The 21,378-nt window shown below is 36.8% G+C and overlaps 1 protein-coding gene across 2 annotated transcripts in view; it reads left to right on the top strand.

Moving 5' to 3' along the window:
* The window catches only part of LOC115215633 (cation-independent mannose-6-phosphate receptor), a 161,033-nt gene that overhangs the window by 34,242 nt on the left and 105,413 nt on the right, over positions 1-21,378 (top strand). The window contains exons 3-5 of one of the 2 annotated variants that reach the window (XM_029784884.2): positions 9,033-9,303; positions 14,392-14,635; positions 17,650-17,858. In XM_029784884.2, the coding sequence (XP_029640744.1) occupies positions 9,033-9,303; positions 14,392-14,635; positions 17,650-17,858 (724 nt within the window). Of the gene's footprint in view, positions 1-9,032; positions 9,304-14,391; positions 14,636-17,649; positions 17,863-21,378 lie in introns of both variants that reach the window. The other variant, XM_036505949.1, reaches the window with a different exon arrangement.

The raw sequence follows: 21,378 nt of genomic DNA, 5'->3' as shown, positions 1-21,378 counted from the left end.
ATTCTATAGTTACTAATGTCTCTTTACATTCTGAGTTCAAATCCCATGAAGGTCACTTTTAAAGTATTCTGTTCAATTTAATCCTACTCCTTCAAATTTATAATGTTATATTTATGTTAGAAATCAATAATATTAGTTTCTTCTTTAAAGTTTTTGAGAATCATTTATTGGATTAGTCATGCATCTGTGAGATAGAGTATCTATTTTTTAAAATTTTATTTTGCTCTCCTTCAAAGACAGATGAGATCAATTCAGTTGATGTTGTTCAACAATTTGCAAGTCATTATTTTGGTGAGAGAAGGTGGTATTTTGAGTGGAAGAAGAGAATAGACACAATGCTCCTGTGTTTGTTCAGAGTTTGTGAGTTCAGACTTGTCTGCTGGTATCTCACTGTAGTTCTAGGAAGAAGACTTTGTTCAAAATAGACTCCTTTCACTTAAGTACAGCCAAATGTTTTTCATATCACATTGTACTATCTCAAAAAGAAAAAAAAATAGGACATTGAACAGTGTAGTTGTAGATATCATGTCTGAGAAAATAGCTATGTGGGTTATAGTGAGAATGCATTTTGATCATAAGTTAACCTGATCAGTGTTGATGTTAGCTAAACAGCCACAAGATTGCTTTGTCTTTTTGAGCAAGACATTTCTGAGGAAGGAGTAGAAGATTTGGATTCTATTTTATGTTGAATGCTGGAGTAGCTTTCCCCGATCCTTAGGAAGAGTTGAATTCGGTATTGTAGCATCAGTAACAAAGAAGTAGGTTATTACTATTCTGAGTCATGTGAAATTTAAGTATCTTGGATATAGTCATCGCAGAATGTTGTTGGCAGAATATAGAATACCCTCTACTGATTGCCTCAACTGATACTCAGCACACTATTGAACCTGGTCACAAGGAATCCCTACAAAGTTGCTCACTTTGCCGGAGATAGCAAACAAATCTCTTACCACTTAAATGAAGGACACATTGGATAATAGTGGAGATGTGTGGCTTAGAGGTTAGGGTGTTGAACGTATGATCATAAGATTGTGGTTTCAATTCCTGGAATGGGTGATGCATTGTGTTCTTGAGCAAAACAACCTTATTTCACATTGCTCCTGTCCAATCAGCTGGTAAAAATGAGTAATCTTGCAATGGACTTGCATCCCATCCCAGTGGGGAATATACAGGGTGCCATGAATATATTGTCTAAATTATGCAAAAATGAAAATACCACTGACATCTCATTTTAACAAATATATTTACCAAAATTACATAAAAATATCTTTAACTACTAAAGAATAAATTTATTCAATAAAATCGCCATTACCTTCAACCACGGTCTCCAGACAACTTTGGAATTTCCTGCAAGTCTTCTGGACAGTCACCTTGTTTAAGTTGGTGAATGCTGCCATAATCTTTGCCTTCAGTTCATCTTTGGTGTTATTAGGAGTTTTGTTGGTCTCTTGCTCAACTGAATCTCACACATAATAATCAAGGGGGTTGCAGTTTGGGAAGTTAGGTGGCCATAAGTTAGGGGTGATGTTGCTGAAATTGTCTGACAGCCATGACAAAGTTCTCTTGCTCGTGTGGCATGGTGCAGAGTCCTGTAGCCAAACATAGGGTCTTCCAGCAGCCACCTTGTTGATCCAAGGCAGCATTACCTCCAACAGGCACTTGATGTAGCCTCCATGTTAAGTCTGAAGCCGTGTGGGAAGGTGAATGGAGGCATAATGCTGCCATCAGTAGTGATCACTCCAAACACCACGATGTTGACTGTACCTGTTTTGGAGGCATGGCAAGCCAATAGTTGTTCTGTGTGTTCACCATCTGATCCTGGCAAAAATTTTTCTCGTCTAAGAAAAACCGAAGCATGTTCAGTATGGTCTGGATCTTTCCAATAAATTCGGGAGTTCTTTTTTTATCAGAACAATCAGAGTGAGTTTTCTGAGCTGCTGTACCTTTGTAATCACTATTAGACTCATCCAACTCTTTCTGAATCCTCTGCACTGTCCTCATATCGACACACAAACATGCTGAAATGTTCATATTGGAGCTGCCAGCACAACTGCCAAGCAATACAGCATGTCGTTTCCAAATTTCTGGCAGAGTGAATTGCATCATGGTGCTGTTTTTGTCACAGACAGTAGTACTCAACTGACCCTACTATACTGTGTAGTCGACAAAATCAAAACAATGGATGTGTGCAAAGTTAAAAATATAAAAATGGTGACAATTTACCCCTTGCACCCTATGTACACCATGAAAACCAGGAAACAGACCCTGTGAAGCTATATGACTCAAGAAGGAACTTTACTTTAATTTTTTTATTACATTGGATAATGTAGTCCTGGGTAGCACTAAAAAGTTAGGATGGTCATAGTTGGAACGTCATTGATCAGGTATCTGCTTGATGAAAGTTGACTTTGGTTATATAACAGTCATCCATTTATATTCTCAGTGGAGACTAATGCTTAGCAGAGATATGAGGTTTGATTTCCAGGAGTACGTTCAGTGTGTTTTTGTTTGTGATCCCATGTATGTCTTTTATCCTTTTTGTTTCAATCATTAGACTGTGGTCATGCTGGGGCATCACTTTGAAGAAATTTTAGTCGAATGAGTCAACCCCAGGACTTATTTTTTAAAGCCTGATATTTATTCTATTGGTCTTTTCTTTCCCCAGCCTGCTAAGTTGCAGGGATGTAAACACACCAAGATTGGTTGCTAGGTGGTGGTAGTGGGAAAAACATACACACACACACAATACGACTGCTACCCCTCAATATAGTCAGGGCCTCCTTGGGGTGTGACAGTCACCTAGAGCGTGACTATTCAGCATGGTCCGACCCGTAGGCTCACGGGTCTGTTTCCGTTAACTTACGGGTTGGACCATGTTGCTGTATTTACCCGGTGCATATCGCCACAGACTCCCGGCGACTGATGGCATCGGTCACGGCTACGTGTACGTGGGCGATACCGCAAGCTTCGGTTCATTCTTACTATTGTGATGATATGATTGTTTATTTTTAAAATGAAATTGTAGGGTTAAGTGTAGGCTTGAGCATAAAACAGGTAGAATATCTAATTATGATATAGGTGATGGTTCGTTGCCAACTTATTGTTGCAGTTGCAGGAAAGGGAAAAATGCTACTGCTATTTAGCCCCAGGAAACACGGTTTCCAGCTGGCCATATGACACAAGCGTTCTGTGTTACATGGCCAGCTAGAAACGGTGTTTCCTGGGGGCTAAATAGCAGTAGCATTTTCCCCCTTTCATTGGACTGCCACATTAAGTTGGCAACAAACCATCACTTTATCGTGCTGCTACTGTATAAAATCTCTCTGAGAGATTTAGAAATGTAATTATATAGGTGGTTTCAATGCTGAAGAGTTAAATGTTTGCCTGATCAGATTTATAGCTAAATAACAACAGTGATGATGACAATAATGATGATATTGGTGGTTTATGTTATGAGAAGAAAATTTGCAATACCCTGGGCACATTGTAATCTCATCTTTCTACTGTCTCATAATAATTCATCACAGTCTGATGGTTCAACATGTGATCTGGTTTAAAACATACTATAAATATACCATATGGAAAGCACTGTTGATGGAATTCCAGTAACTTCTATGTTTTCAATATAACAATAAAGTAATGGGTTTTAAGTGGGCAGGATTGACAATAGATATCCCTGTTGTTTTATTTGTGTATCAAAATGCAAAGAAAGAGGACGTTAAACGACGATGATGATATACATGTGTGTGTGTGTGTGTGTGTGTGAAGGCATGTTGCCTAGTGGTTAGACTGTTGCACTCATTGCTAGATCATGGGTTCAATTCCTGGCCTGGGTGATGCATTGTGTTCTTGAGCAAAACACTTCATTTCACGTTGCTCAAGTCCTCTTGTCGATCACTGGGGAATGTTGTGCAGCTTTCCTAGCCAGGAGGGTGGTGTCGTTTGAAGGCTAAAACAATGCAAAGGTGCATTGTGACCAGCAATGTGTAACATCTGTTAGCCTGATTGGTCCATGCAAGTGTGAACCCCATACAAAAGTGAGTAGTGAAAACAACAGTGGAGACCTTAGTACACTATACATTAGAAATGAGGTAGACCACAATAGGCACAAGCACACACGTACACACATTCAGAACACAACTAAGGGATACATTAGTAAGCAACCTGCACACCAGAGCAGACACTGCAGAAACATAAAATGCACTAATGCTAAAATCTGGAAAAAACCTTATAAATACTAAAACCAATGATAATTTGAAGATGATATTGTGGAATATTTTTTCATTTGCAAAATAATTTCCAACTCCCATGACTGCTTTATACAGTGATAAAAAAAAATACTTTCCTAAAAATAGCAAGTACTGCAAAATATTTAGTAAACATATACTAATATATGCCTTGCCTTTTCCAATAGTTGCAACCTGGCACAAATAATAACAGTTCATAATACAGGTAAACTATACAACTTCCAAAGGGATCCAAGTTAGGCAAATTTGGATAACAAGGAGGAAATATCTAACAACAGAATGGACATTGGTGATGAGACCAGTAGCACACACTGAGGTACAGGGGAGTGCTAACAAGAATCAACAAAGGGAGACAAGCTTAACAAATTTGTTCACAGGCATAGAAATAGAGAGAAGAACTGCTAGGAAGGGCAGCATCAAAGCTAATATCCATAGGAAATTCAGAAATACTACTGGACTGGTGGAAGAAAGAATAGGAGAGACTTCTAGTGAAGTCATTAAGACAAAAAATAATAGAAATAGACAAACAGGTCTATGCAACTGTGCTATAGATAAAGTATGCTCGTTAAACTCAAAATGTAAAAAACTAAGAACCTGGTCTATAGATGTAACATTACCTCAGAGGGAAGGGAATACTTTTATATAGGGGCCAGCTCTCTATTTTTTCAAAACGACTGGACCATCATTTAAATTCCTTCAGAGATACGACAAAAATAAATAATACAAGCCTATGCAGGAGTGGCTGTGTGGTAAGTAGCTTGCTAACCAACCACATGGTTCCGGGTTCAGTCTCACTGCGTGGCATCTTGGGCAAGTGTCTTCTGCTATAGCCCCGGGCCGACCAATGCCTTGTGAGTGGATTTGATGGACGGAAACTGAAAGAAGCCTGTCGTATATATGTATATATATATGTGTGTGTGTATATGTTTGTGTGTCTGTGTTTGTCCCCCTAGCATTGCTTGACAACTGATGCTGGTGTGTTTACGTCCCCGTCACTTAGCGGTTCAGCAAAATAGACCGATAGAATAAGTACTGGGCTTACAAAGAATAAGTCCCGGGGTCGATTTGCTCAACTAAAGGTGGTGCTCCAGCATGGCTAGAGTAAATTAGTTTGGTCAATTAATGACAAAACCAATAGCTATTCTATTGATTGGGAACTAATTAGTACTGCTAAACCTTATCGAGTAGGAGAAATAGATGTGATCTATGTGTAGAGGAACTTTACCAAATATTAACATCAAAACACACATCAATTGATACAAGACACAAATAAGCCCTTAGATAATTCTACATAGCCAACGTCCCAGCAACACTCGAGCTTGACATAACAAATCGTCACAAACTCAAACCTGTTTCCTACAAAAAATATTAGAGGATTTTTTTTTTTTCAGTTTGTCTACCAAATCCACTTAACAAATCTTTTGTAGACCTGGGGCTATAGTGGCTGACACCTGTCCAAGGTGCCATGTGCACTTGCATGTGTGTGTGTGCCAGTGTCTACACCTAAAGTAGTGTTGTTATTTATGTTGTGTATGTTTATGTCCCATAACTTTTCATGACTATAGATCAATAAAATAACTAGCAGACTAGAATAAGTGTTAGGTCAGTGTAATCTACAAAAACCACTGAAGGCTGTTGCCTCAGCATGTGTAAAACCAGTAAAGAGAACAATGTGTGTGTGTGTGTGTGAGAGAGAGAGAGAGAGAGAGAGAGAGAGTTAAATTAGCTCATTAATATAATATTTAATGCGCTAGTTCTATTTTTGGGTATTGTTTGTTCAATCATACTTTGACTCTTTTTTTTAAAGCAATTACAATAGGAAAAACTCTAAATATTTATCTAGACAACCAGAATGAAATACAAGGAGGAAATGATCTTTTGTTTTCTTTTGTCTTTCCCTCTCTCTCACTCTCTTCACCCTCCAGTGTTTTCTTTGTCTCTTTTACATATACATGCTTTCACACAAATCTATATCCATACCACACACTTATTTATACTTGAACACACACACACACACACTCTCAGTCTTTCTCCTGTAGGCTTTGTTTTGTGTTGAACTTTGTTCTTTGTCATTTCATAGTTTGTCCGATGTTTTGAGAGATGATTATGATGATATGATATTGGCTATTTTATTTAGTTGTTATTGTTGTTGTTTAAACCCAGATCAGCCCAGATAATACAGTCCTATGATCAAAGACTTTTAATCGACAATTGTCTGTTTTCATTCTTTTATAAGACTGTGAATTGAGGGATGTATGGTTGTTATCACTAGCAATTTGAGCGCATGTACAGCTTCCTTGGTAATTTTTTTTTTTGTCTGAGGCACAGCTATGGCTGTGTAGTTAAGAAGTACGTTTCCCAACCACATGGTTTCTGATTCGGTCTCACCATGTACCTCGTTGGGCAAGTGACTTCTGTTATAACCCCTGGTTGACTAAGGCTTTGTGAGGGGATTTGGTGGATGAAAACTGAGAGAAGCCTGTTGTGTGTGTGTGTGTGTGTGTATTAGGATTTCTTTCTTTTGACCTTGCATGATAGTTGTAAATGAATGTCACTGTCATATAAGCAGCGTCCTTTGTTTCTAAGCTTCCATGAAGACATGTCTGGCCATGGAGAAATTTTAACTTACTTGGAATCAGCTGAAGGATAGTGACAAGATGAGCATCCGACCATAGAAAATCTGCCACCTCAAATTCCATCCAGCTCATGTGAGCATGGAAAAGTTGACAGCAAAATGAGGATGATGTCATGCTATCATGAGTATTTGTTGTTTAGCCCTTGGTCATCTCTGAAATACTATAATCAAAAGCATTCCAGCTACGATCATCCCATCCTTTATTGTATCTTGGACAGCATTTCTTTTTCTTTCATAAGACTATAATGAATGATGTAAAGCAGATTTTAAAGCTGCTGTTTTACTATTTGTTGCAGATCAAACAATAACATTGAAGGCTTTCTCATTGATTTGTGACTAGCTTGTATGTGGAATTTTGAGATACATGACTGGTTCAGTTCGATATCCACCACCAAGAATCCATTTCTGTAAATGGTGTTCTTTTCTTTTAGCTTAACACATTTTATAATCCATTATTGGCATTGCCACATTGCTTAAGACTGAATTTCTGTATTAATTTCTGACCTGTGCCTTGTAAGTGAAATTTCGTACATGGAACTGTGCAAAAAATCTGTTCCGTTTCCAAGTAATATGGGACTGAAAGAGATTTTTGTGGGCATGTAAAACATGTCCATTTTATCAAATGTTCAGTGGCAGAGTGGAAGGTTGGAAGGAAATTTAAGATGGTTTCTAGATGTATGGGCTTCTATTGGCCAGTTCAGATCACATGGCATTAATGCTTTCAGAGCAACACCAGCTATTTTCATTATTTTTAGGTTTACCTATTCTGATAGGACCACTTTGGCAGCAAGCTGCACCATAGAGTATTCAGCAACATCAGTTCCTTGTATTGGTTACTGCTCATAGTGTGAGTAAGCTATTGGTATGAGTCAGTAGCTCAGTCATTGTTCAGTGGAGTGTAAGCACATTAGTGGTAGCAGCAGCAGTCTATACATGAGAGTGATGTTGGGTTACAACTGAGTAAAGTAAAAAAAAAGGGAAGTTGTCTTCTCAAGTCATATCAACTGATAAGGGCCAGTTTCATGGTGTATATATTCCCCACCTGGATGGGATGCCAGTCCATTGTGGGATTATTCATTTTTGCCAGCTAAGTGGACTGGGGTAATGTGAATTGAAGTGTTTTGCTCAAGAACACAACACGTCGCCTGATCCAGGAATCGAAACCACGATCTTATGGTCATTGACTTGATGATTTTGAAGTTGACCTTATCATGAGAATGGATTTTACTCAGTAATATCTGTGGCTCCACAATGATCTTGCACTGTGTCAATTCACGTGGCTGACTGGCTTGATTTCTCATCAAATTTAGAAATTATTGAATGTTAGATTGACATAGTTTTTGTGCATTAAGTAAAAATGTCTTACAATATTTTTATTACAGCTCTTTTAGCTTTGAACAGAAATTCATCTATGGTCAAATTTACTTTACATCCATCTGAAAGTCAAAATAAAATACTGTTTAAGTGCTCAGAACAGTGTAGCATCCTAGATGTGAATGGGATTGTAATGGAAGAAGTATAATGTAAAACTGAGGAAGCTAGCTATAGTTTATGATGATAAAATATTGATTTAAGCACATTTATCAATTGTTTTTGTTGGAAAAATAAAATAGTTGGTGAGTGACAGTTAGCATTTGTTTTACAATATTTATATTTACTGTGTTAAGCTTTTGTTATTATTATTGGCCCCAATTCATCACTGATTGAGCTAATATATCAATATAGGTGTTCCGGTCATTATCATTTTTATATACCTATTTCTTTACTACCCACAAGGGGCTAAACGCTGAGGGGACAAACAAGGACAGACATAGTTATTAAGTTGATTATATCGACCCCAGTGCGTAACTGGTACTTATTTAATCGACCCTGAAAGGATGAAAGGCAAAGTCGACCTCGGCGGAATTTGAACTCACAATGTAATGACAGACGAGATGCAGCTACTCATTTCACCCGGCGTGCTAACGTTTCTGCCAGCTCGCCGCCTTAATATTTTTATATACCTGGGACTACATTATCCAATGTAACCTACCTTCTTTTCTTACAATTGTAGAATGTGAAAGACATTTGGCTGCTGCAAAGAAACTCTTTATTATCTTGCATATTAATTTGTTGTTACTGTATTTAAAGTCCTGTTCTATTTTCTATAGGTCTTACCCATGGATGTCTGTGAGTCCTTCAAATGATACCTATTGGATCAGCATCTGTTCAGCGGTGAATCATGATAAATGTCCCACAGGCAGTTCGATTTGTAGAGAAAAGTCTGGTTCATTTATATCAGTGGGTAATTATACAAGTTCTCCACCCTCTCATGAAAATAAAGATAAAGAAATCGTAGTGTCATTCACTGGTGGAGTCTGTCCCTCAAATTCCTCAGCATCTCTAAGAACAGATATCTTATTCAAGTGTGGTAAGACGTTGGTAAGTTAACCTTTACTAATGCTATCAACAACTGTTATTTATTTTCTCTCTCCTTCATTTCATTAGTGTGTCAAAAAGAAAATATTTATGGCTTAGAGGAGAAAGGGCAGTATCCAGGACCCATACAGAGCCTCTGAAACTAGTTCTATTGCTTTTTACAGAGTGTATGCCACTAAATGCACCCAGTGATCTGATTGTAGTCTTAACCCCATAACATTTAAACTGGCCATATCTAGCCCAGATATTGTTTTATGCTCAAACTGGCCATATCTATCCTCTTACACTCATCCTACAATGTCATTTTAAAAATAAGCAATCACATCATTGAAATCTCAAAGCCACAAGATAATGCATAATTCAAAATGACGTAAATAAAGAAGCGTTATATTTGACAGAGAAATCGGAATGCTAAAGGATTAAACCAAGTGATAGATTAAATATGCCACCCCAAAATAAGAATGGTTCCTCCAGTGACCCTCCACATAACTTCTATCTACCAAATTTCACTCACAAGGTTTTGGACTTCATTATGCTCTATATAATTTCCAAGATTATATTTGGTGGGATTGAATCTTTGCAACCATGCTAACTTCCTAACCACAGAGGCAAGATGTTTGATGTAAAAGATTTCCCTGCACATTCACACTCGCATGCATGCATGCATACATACATACATTCATTCATTTCTTCTGTGTTTTTCCATGCTAGCATAGATTAGATGATTATACAGCATGAGTCAAATGTAACACCCAGTCTCTGGGAAATCATGACTTTCTTTGTTGTTTAGCAGGTTATTATTGACAGTTTTGAAAGTTACTAAATGTGGATCATGTCACATGTTGTCAATACTCTGATATCCCAACCTGTAAAACAAGAATTAGGAATCAGAAGTATCTCCCAATTGGGAAGTCATACATATTAACACTAAAACAGGATTTGGGTGCTACTTTTGACTCATCCTGTATTATTGGGACATTGTTTTACAGTTGGTTGCTCTTCCTGATACTAACACTTTACTTGTTTTTCAAGTAAATCAGTGATGCTCAACCATTTTTTCACCTATACACCTCTTTGATTACTATTTTATTTTGGTCAACCCCTATAGCCATTTGATGCTTCAAAATTAGTTTTATAGATAATTGCTTCAAAATTCCTATTTTGTGTATCACACATTCACATGTGTAGATTGAGCTGTGTAAAACATCAGAGAAAGAAACCTAGCTGTTTCTTGCAATAAATACATCTAAGTCAAAATTTTTCATGAACCCTTAAAATAGAATTGTGTACCAAATTTACTATTTTGCTTGTGTGGATCCCACAAAATCTTAAGGTGAGCCCCAGAGGTCATATAGACCCCAATTGAGAACCACTGTTGTAAAGGATCTCTTATTCTACACATCTTCAAATGCTCAGAGCCAGATTATTTTTTTGACAAGGGTGCATCTTCTACACATCTTGTCAAGTATCACTTGAAAACTCCACTCCTCGGTCTGGATCATCTTCATTGAGAGGATGGACCATTCTTAGAACTTTTCCACTGACAGCACTTCAAAATGGACGCCTGATTTTGAAATTCTTATCTCATTACTTGCTTGCTACCAGAGCAAGGCTCATGAATGGCCACGGTCTTCCGAAACATTTTTTGTGGACATTCTGAACAGTTCCATTTGCTTCAAGCTTATCTCTAATTTTAGTGATGGTAAATTGCATAGACAGATCTCTTTAAAACTCTTTCCTAAATTGTCTTTGCATTTCAACTGTGTTTTCAAACTTTAGGGTAAATTTTCTTTCAAAGCTTAGCCTGGTTCCTTTTGTTATTTCTAATGGTTAAACTTTAGGTTTAAAAGAAATAGAAATTGAGTTATCAGCTGTTAAAATGTGTATATGTTTTTTTTTGTTTTGGGACACCCTGTATCTTCATTGGGCTTCTTTCAGTTTCCATCACCTAAATCCACTTATGAAGTTTTAGTTTGCTTTAAGTGGGATTGAACTCCTAACTATGTGGTTGGGAAGCAAACTTCACCTCACAGCCATGTGTACACACACACACACACACACACACAATTACAGATTATGAAACTGAAGTACTACATATTGTACTGTGTCAATAATTCTGCAACAACCAGTTGATATTATAATTGCATTCATTCATAATGCTGCTCAGACATAAAGAATCTTTAGAGCTTGTCCAAGCTTTCAGTTTTTGTGGCTTATGACAAGATGTATGCACAACAGATGTTATACAGTTAAATAAACAATAGTTGGTGCTTAGATTTTTTTTAACAAGAATTTTTTCAGACTTTTCTTTTTTAGACATAGTTAATATCCAATTCTGTTGATCATGCTGTCTGTACTCTAAACTTAAGTGAACAGTAGTTTTATATCCCTGCATTCTGTTGACCAGATAGATTTTCTCTGAAGTAGTCTAGTCTATTTAACTGTAAAATTTGACCACTAGGTAGAAACAATACTTTGCTATTGTAAGCAGTGGCAGCATTATAGAATTTGTGACTGTTTCATTATCGTGTAGTGCTGGATTTTTCTTTTATACTGGTTTCAGTCATTGGACTGTAGTGTGGTCATGCTTGAGAGTTTAATTAAACAGATTAACCCAGGACATATTTCACATCTCATATTTCTTCCGTTGGTCTCATTTTAATGAACTGTTAAGTTATGGGGATTGACTTAAGATTGTGTCAAAAATTGGAGATAAAATTTTTCTATTTGCTTAGCATAATAAATATGAAATTTTAATACTGGCTCTGTGAGTCCTGGAGTGAGGGTTGATTTGAAGATATATTGGCATATCTATGGTTTTGAAGCTGATATTAGAAATTAAAAAAAAATTTTGGTAAGAAGTTTCTTTCTCAATCACATGATTCAGGATTCAGTTCTACTGTATGACACCATGGTTAAGTATCTTCTATTACAGCCCTGGGCTGACCAAAGCCTTGTGAGTGGATTTGGTTAGTGGAAACTGATTATATATGTTTGTGTTTGTCCCTTGCCACCAGTTGACAACTGGTGTTGGTTTGTTTAAGCCCCCATGGCTTAACAGTTTGGCAAAAAGGAACTGGTAGAATAAGTATTAAGCTTTAAAAAAGCATTAGTACTGGGAGTGATTTGTTTGATTAAAATCTTCAGAGTGGTGCTCCAGCATGGCTGCAGTCCAATGACTGATACAGGTAAAAGATGAAAAATCTGTAGTATATAAGGATATTAATGTTAAGAAGAATAGCTTATTTCAGGAGAGTCCTGATTGAGAAACCTCTTGTTAAAAACTTTCCAGCAGTGACATGTATCTGGGATTACATTAGTCAATGTGTTCATTTTCTTCTTAAGATAGGGTAGGATTTGAAAGAAATTTAGTTTTCTTGTTAACTTAAGTTGTTAGGGTGATTATCTCTTGATAGGTGTGTCTCATGTTCAAAGAAATCCTTAAGAAATATGATTATCCCCTTTAATTAAATCCCATTCTTCCACCTAATAACTATTCAATGATTGCTTAACACATTTCCTGATTCATAACTATGTAGTGATTATTTAACCCTTTAGTATTTAAACTGGCCATATCCAGCACAAATTTTCTCTGTTATATGTTCAAACTGTCAAGATCTAGCCTCTTGCACCTACCCTACAATGTCCTTCTAAAAATAGTCACATCATCAAAATCTCAAAGCTACAAGATCATATATGATTAATTCAAAACAATGTGAATAAATAAGCATTATATTCAACCGAATAATCTGAACGCTAAAGGATTAATGAATTTTTCCACTTTACAACAATGCACAAAATTATTAAGCGTTTAGCATTCAGATTCCTCTGTCAAATACAATACATATTTATTCACATCATTTTGAAATAATCATACATTACCTCATAGCTTTGAGATTTCAATGATGTGATTGCTAACTTTTAGAATGACTTTGTAGGGAAGGTGTGAGAAGTTGGATATGGCTGGTTTGAACATAAAACAGGTAGAATATTTTGGCTAGATATGGCTGGATAAGGGTTTTTATACCTGGTTTAACTTTCCAGTTTAACCAAAGAAGGTTTATCAACATTCCAGACAAAGTAACATGGTTAATGAGAATATATTATGACAGTTTCAAGATGAGGGTTACAGCTGGAGATTTTACAACAGATTGGTACTGATTGGAAATTGGCATTGCTTCTGGCTGCACAATATCTCATGCGGTTTATTTTAGTCAAGGAGATGATTTTGAAAGCAGTGGACTTTTCAGAACAAATTGCCCATGTACAATCATCTAAGAAGGGCTTCATGGATGACATGACCCTTCTATCAACAGACAAGCGAATCATGCAAAGTGTCCTCTTGAGGCTTGACAAGCTTGTGGAGTGGTCAAGGATGCAATTCATAACTTATTTTTTACAGCTGAGTGAATTGGAGCAATGTGAAACAGTGTCTTGCTCAAGAACACAACACAACACACAGCTCAGTCCAGAAATCAAACTCACTACCTCGTGATTGTGAGCCCAACGCTCTAACCACTGAGCCATGCGCCTTCAAGCTACCATTCCATGTCACAAGATATGTCTGTTGGTAATCACAATTTCTCAGTTTGCAATTTTAACTGTTTGACAAACTACTTCGCTGTATGTCATTATTGATTAATCACTGAATTGTTTTCACTCTACAATCAAACACTTTCTTGCTTTACAACAATATAACCACAGTTACTTTCTATGTCACCAATGTATGTTAATTAATAATGCAAACATTGTTTTAAATCCATGCCTGTTCCCATTATGTAGTCAAAACCTGTGGTTCCCAACCTTTTATTAATACCTGAGCCAGACCCAAACCTGGATTTTTTTTTAAGGGGGCTGCATAAAAAAAAAAAAAGAAAAAGGAAACAGAAGTCAGTTAAGGAAAAAAACTATATTTATCAAGAAAAGACTATTCAGATACATGTGGCTCGTAAGGATGCTTGAGGGTCACATCTCCGGTAGCCCTGGTTGGGAACCATTGATCAAAACAATAAAGGAACATCTGCAAATTAACTCAAACTCCTAGAAATAGCAGCTAAATCTCACATTTTAAAATTTTCTTTGTTTCTTAAGGGTTCACCCAATTTTCTAAGCCAAGACAACAGCTGCACAGAGGTGTTTGAGTGGGAATCCCTTGTTGCTTGTAAGAAGCGGACAGAAACTGTGAAAGAAGTGCCTTGTTATGTGTATGTGAAAGGAAAGAAGCGAGACCTGACACCTTTGGTAAAGCTGAAAGGTGCCTACAAGCTGGTATCTGAATCCGATGGTTCACCCGATTTTGTCGTCAACATTTGTCGTGCCATCACTAAAGATCCTGGTAAGTTAGAAATCCTCTTTTGTCCCCTCATTCTCTTTTTTCTTACTGTCATTTTCCTTCTCCAATCTATCCTTTCATTTAAACCAAAATTTACTGTATGCTTAATTTTAAAATTTTAGAAATAATATTGACTAGTTTTTAAAAAAATCTTGAAAGAATTATTCTTTTACATATATTTATATACATTGCAAAAGTGGCATTGTGTCAGAAGAGTACAACATTGGACTAAAACTGCCTTCTTTTGTTTAGGTATGTTTCTACATCCTTTATGAAGAGAGAGAAAAACAACTTCACTGCTATCTTTTACCAGGGCTCAATAAAATATGAAGACTGCTGTGGATGATTGGAACATTTAGTGTAAAAGAGTTACATTAGTCTGGACAAGTCACCTGACCAGATATATAATTATTAATTGCAGTACTGTCATATTATATTTATTTGTTTGTTTCAAACTCCTGCACAGTATCGTGTAACTTCATTGTATTTTCATCCAAGATGGAGATAAGTACCAATGTCCCATGTGGCAGGCTTGATAATCGCTGAGAATTCTCAGCATGAAACTAACGGTAGCCTTGTTAACCCATAAATACTTTGAGTGCCTTTTCCACATTTCTAGTAAATAAAACTTGGTGAACAACCAGATCAACTTGTTGAGCAGTACACCACTGAAGAAGATCGAATGTTTCTCTTAGCTCAGGAGTGATATCTCATCCACTGAGAAAATGTTTCCATTCATATAGTAAAAGCATGGACTGCACTGGACAAATTAAGAATAATTTGGAAGTCTATATTGTCTGACTGAATGGAAAGGGAATTCTTCAGAGCCATTGTAGAATCAGTTCTTTATCATTCATCAACATGGATTCTGACAAAAAATAAAAGATTGAAAGCAAGCTTGATGGGACCTACACATATGTTATATGTTGTTCTCAACGAATCATGGAAACAACATCCAATGAAAGAAGAGCCTTGTTGCAATGCCCCTCACATATCACCAATCATGCAAGATATGCTGGTCACTGCTGTTGAAGCAATAATGAATTAGCGAGTGATCTCCTTCTTAGGATAGTGAGCCACAGCAATTCTGATATATGACCCAGAATGATGTACATTGGTCAACTCTTGTGATGTTGAGTTACAAATAGAAGACCTTAGAAATGTCATAGAAGATAGGAACACTTGGAGAGAAAGGGTGGTTTTAGTTTGGGCAACCCTCCTGAAATGATAGAATACAAACAAGATATTGTGAAGGAGCATGCAAGAGAGTAGGTGTGATAACTCTCTGAGTCAAATGGTTATACTGTATAAGGAGCAAACTAATATGATAAACAACTCTTTAACTTCTAAAAAAAAAAAGTAAGATAAAAAGTAGCAGGTAATCGGTGAACTATGGATTGTTTTGACATTTTAAATCTCATTAGTTATATACATCCTTTCATCACTAAACTTCTTTTTTGCCACTCTGTGCTATGACAGATTCTCATCTTGAGTTTCAACTGCAAACTGACATGTACCTAGAGAACTGAGAGAGAACTAACTTTGATGTTAGATCATCGCTATTCTCTTGATGAAAAATCTCAAATATTATCAAATATGGCCTCATCATACAGAATTCATTGTATTTGTCATTTTCAATTACCCAAGTGAAAAGATTGCAGTGCAACCCCCCAAATAATGTAGATGCTGGCTAGCATTTGCGTGTTGCAGTAACATTACTGTTAGTATGTCAATTTAATGTTACATTAGATCTATTGATCCTACATTGTTTGGTTACTGTTGTATTAAGATGGCAGAATCATTAGTGCATCGAACAAAATGCTTTGTGGCATTTCTTCTGCCGCTTTATGTCCTGAGTTCAAATTCTGCCGAGGCCAACATTGCCTTTCATTCTTCCCGGGTTGATAAAATATAGTACCAGTCAAATACTGGGACTGATGTAATCAACTTACTCCCTGCTTTAAATTTGCAGGCCATGTGTCAAAATTTGAAACCATTCTGTTTGTGTGTTGCACTCTCCTGTTACATTTAGTTTGTTGTATTCTGTTATTTTTGGTGCATTGTACTTACCTTCATGTTATACTTGGTGTGTTATACTGACTTTATTACACTTGGTATGTTATACTCTGTTTAACTAGCTGTTATACAGTCTTTATACACAATATACAGGCTTTATACACAATGTGTATTGTATTGCCTTCATTACACTTATAAAGTGATGTTTTACATTGGCAATGTTGTTTTATCTTCATATTACATTTGATATGTTATGCTGCACTCATGCTTTATTAATATACTTAGTGTTTTACTGTCTTTGTGTTATGTTTGGTGTGTTATACTATTATTATTGTTAGGCGCATGGTTCAGTGGTTAGTGCTTCGGGCTCACAGTCATGAGGTAGTGAGTTCGATTGCTGGACCAGGCTGTGTGTTGTGTTCTTGAGCAAGACACTTTATTTCATGTTGCTCCAGTTCACTCAGCTATAGAAATGAGTTGCAGCATCTATGGTGCCAAGCTGTATCGGCCATTGCCTTTCCCTTGGATAACATTAGTGGCATGGAGCAGAGAGGCTGGTATGCATGATCTTCCATAAACAACCTTGCCCAGATTTGTGCCTTGGAGGGTTACTTTCTTGGTGCAATCCTATGGTTATTTATGACTGAAGGAGGTCTTTACCCTTTACATGGTCTGTTATACAGCTCTCAGAGTACTCTTTGTGAGTTGTGGTATTGTCTTAAATTTATTGTCGATTTAATATTGTGTCACATCCATATGTTGCTTTGTATCTTACTGTTATACTATGTCACATTAGTTCTGGTTGTTATTCCATGTTACAATAGTCTTAAATTTTATACCATAGTGTGACTCCTCTGCATTAACATTATCAATTTATTATCTTGCTGTCATATTTGCTGTATCATTAATTATGTATCAACATCACGGTTGAGACATCTTTGAGTGACATTAACAGTAACCATCAGATATTATATTCCTAATCTAGCATTCTTTTATTGCAGCTGATCCATCTCTATCGAATTGTCCAGAAGGTTCTGCATCATGTGGGAAAATCCTGGAGAATTTAGTTGGCTTGGGACAACCAACAACTGCTTTAAGAGCTATTGATGAGCGAACTCTTCAACTAGTTTACAAATCAGAAACTAGCGCAAGTTCTTGTACTGGCACTCCACAGACTGTGATTACATTCATATGTCCTACTAATGGCCAAGTAAGTACATTATTGCTTTTTGATGTAATAGTGTATGGCTTCACAACCATGTGACACCAGGTTCAATTCCACCGTGCAGCACGTTGGGAAAGTGTCTTCTATTATAGTCTTAGGTTGACCAATGTGTCATGAGTGAATTCAGTAGACAGAAACTTGTAGAACCCTATCTTGTGTGTGTGTGTGTGTGTGTGTGTGTGGTGTGTGTGAACTTGTATCTTACCACACTAGAACTTGCATTGGTTTGTTTACATCACCATAACTTAGCAATTCAGCAAAAAGATACCCATAACATTAGAATCAACTTAGGTTGATTTGATCAACTAAACGTTCAAGGTGATGCCCCAGCATGACCACAGCTCAATGACTAAAGCAAGTAAAACAATAAGAAATAAGAATTCTTATTCCATGTTATTGCCATTGTTATTTACCCACAGGTCTACACTAATATCATTGACCTATGATTGATGGTATTTCTGCTATAACCATTCCACCTTAACTGAATTTTTAAAGAGAGATTTGGTTGCTATTTTTAACAGATTGAGTGACCACTGCATTGGCTTGTCAGTGCTTTGTATGTCATCACTGATTACTTTTCTAGTTTGCCAAGCTTTAGATTAAGTTGTTGCTTAGCTCCAGGTTAACTCTAGGTTATGTTTTACATAATAGGTTAATCTTTGGGCTTGAATGGTTTACACACTTTGTGAATGAAGAATCTAAAATTTTGTGAGAAAGACAACTTTTATTGATTACTGGTTTCAATCATTGGACTACAACCATGCTGGGGATTAGCCTAATCAAACAAATCGTGCCCAGTACTTTTCTTATTTTTTTCTTTTGCTAAGCCTCATAATTATCCTATTGGATTCATTGACCACACCACTAGATTACAGGAATGTAAACAAACTAACATTGGTTGTCAAGCAGGGGGTGGGGAAAACATATAAGCACACACACACACACACACACATGATGTACTTCTTTCAGTTTCCATCTACCAAATCCACTTGGAAGGCTTTGATTGGCCTGAGGCTATAGTAGAAGACACTTACCCAAAGTACCACACTGTGGGGCTGAACCCAAAACCATGTGGTTGGGAAGCAAGCTTCTTATCACACACACCAATGCCTGAGCCTATGGGATTCGATCTCACATTCCCTAATAAAAGATTATTTTTGTAATCATTACAATCATTGGAGTTTAGGGTAGTCCTAGGACACTGCCTTCGAAGATTTTAGCTACTCATATGGAATTTAAGGCTTATTTCAGCCTGGTGCTTGTTTTTATCAGTGTTTTTTGGGAGCATCGCTTTGTCAACAAAAGCACATGCACTGGTTGTAGTTTACTTAAGTTATTAGCTAATTAGTTAAATGATAAAACAGAAATAAATTAACTAAACTGGGCGTTTGTTTTTGTTTGAAGAGTGATCCCTGCCCTGTCACCAAAAAGTAAAAAAACAAAAACATATTTGCCTAGGTGATTTTACAAGAATTTAGGAAACAAATATTAAATCTTATTTAGCAACTGGCAAAATTTTACCCATTATAGGCATAAAGGGACATAACTCGATGCACTGCTTTATACTAGTATACACATTTACTCTCACACATGCACGCATGTCTTCTGCACACTTTCCATCTATTAAATTTCATTTGCAAAGCTACAGCAGAAGGCTGTACTTAATTAGTAACTAGATTAATTAGCCACACTAAAAGGCTTTTCTTAATTAGTTTGTTTTTATATTTTGTTTGAATTATAATTTTTCAAATTACAAATTACTTTGAGAAAGAAATGAATATGTAAAGAGTTTGCATAATAGTTAAAGTAATCATCCAATATACCATAAGTTTTGAGATTATTTGCTTCATCTTCACAGCAATCATCTTTGGTACCTTTTGGAATTCCATATGGCTAATACCTGTGGACATGCTTACAAAATTAAAAAACACAACACAGCATGCATGACTTTCAGAAACATTTTTACGCGGTTGGAATTGCTGAAGCATGGGATAAACTATCCGCATCAGTTGTTAGCTATTGGGACACCACATCTTTGAAAACTTGCATACTTTCCGAAATTTGCCCATCATTACACCTGATACTCCCTTTTTAATTTTTTTCTTTTTTAATGACTCATTCACTGCTTACTCCCTGTGCATTATTCTATGTACTGTTCATGCACTTTTGGCTACCTTTTCTGATGAGTTGTAGTGTACCCGAACACTATGCAATAACTTTATTATTATTATTGTGCCGGTGGTACGTAAAAAGCACCATCCGATTGTGGCCGTTGCCAGCCTCGCCTGGCCCCCGTGCCGGTGGCACGTAAAAAGCACCATCCGATCATGGCCGTTTGCCAGCCTCGTCTGACACCTGTGCCGGTGGCACATAAAAAGCACCCACTACACTCACGGAGTGGTTGGCGTTAGGAAGGGCATCCAGCCGTAGAAACATTGCCAGATTAGACTGGGCCTGGTGCAACCTTCTGGCTTCCCAAACCCCAGTTGAACCGTCCAACCCATGCTAGCATGGAAAGCAGACGCTAAACGAAGATGATGATGATGATTATTATTATTTTATATCTTTATAACTATATGTTTCAATCATTTTGATCACTGATAGTCATTGGTTATCTTATTCCTAGATGTGTGCATAGTACCATTTCAGTTAGTAACTTCTATGTCATAACTATATTTTAGCTTTTACTGAAGAATTTACAGTTTGAATCCAGTTTGGTACTCTGTACACAACCGGGAATGTGACACCTGATGACAATAGGAAATCATGCTAATCAGAAAATATTTATGAATATGTAATGTGTATTTTTTTAAGCTGACATGGGTTGGCTGGTTTGACATGAACTGACAAGAGGGCTGCACCAAGCTTCAGTGTCTGCTTTGGCATAGTTTCTGCAGCTGGGTGCTCGGTTCTAATGTCAACCACTTCACAAAGTGCACTGGTTGCTTTTTTCATGACCCCAGCACTAGCAAGGTTACCAAGTAACTCACAAATCAAGACACCCCACCTCGACTGAGATGGGAGTGGGGTGATGTAGTAATGAGGGATATGGAAGTATTGTTGAGGCCCAGAAGCAGGTATCTTGCTGAAGCAATGAATACATTGCTTTCCCATCTGGAAGAGAGATCTAGGGAGAGAAAAGTGGAGTCAAGGTACAAGGTGAATACGAGAGAGAGAATAGGATAGATGAAGAGAAAAGGTAAGTAAGTAGGTGTGATAGTGTGGGGATTGTGTGAAGATGTAAATATTGAAAAAGTCTGTTGTTTCTAAAGTTGAAATTGATAGTTTGAAAAGTTGTAACCATTTAATTTAGGCATTTAATTAATATTCTATGAAGGTGAATCCACAACATAACTTCAATTCCTCAACTGTGAGTCAATTTAAATTAAAATATATTACTTGTGTTGTAGAGAAAAGCACTAAAATCACTCACTCATTTCCTCTAAACTCATAAATTTGTACCCTGAGTGGTTATCTTTCTGTCTGTTTGTTTGACAATAAATCA

The sequence above is a fragment of the Octopus sinensis genome, linkage group LG9 (genome assembly GCF_006345805.1).
Source record: "Octopus sinensis linkage group LG9, ASM634580v1, whole genome shotgun sequence".
NCBI classification, from domain to species: Eukaryota; Metazoa; Mollusca; class Cephalopoda; order Octopoda; family Octopodidae; genus Octopus; species Octopus sinensis.
Note: the sequence above shows the minus strand (reverse complement) of the source record. Positions and strands in the feature narration are given on the sequence as shown.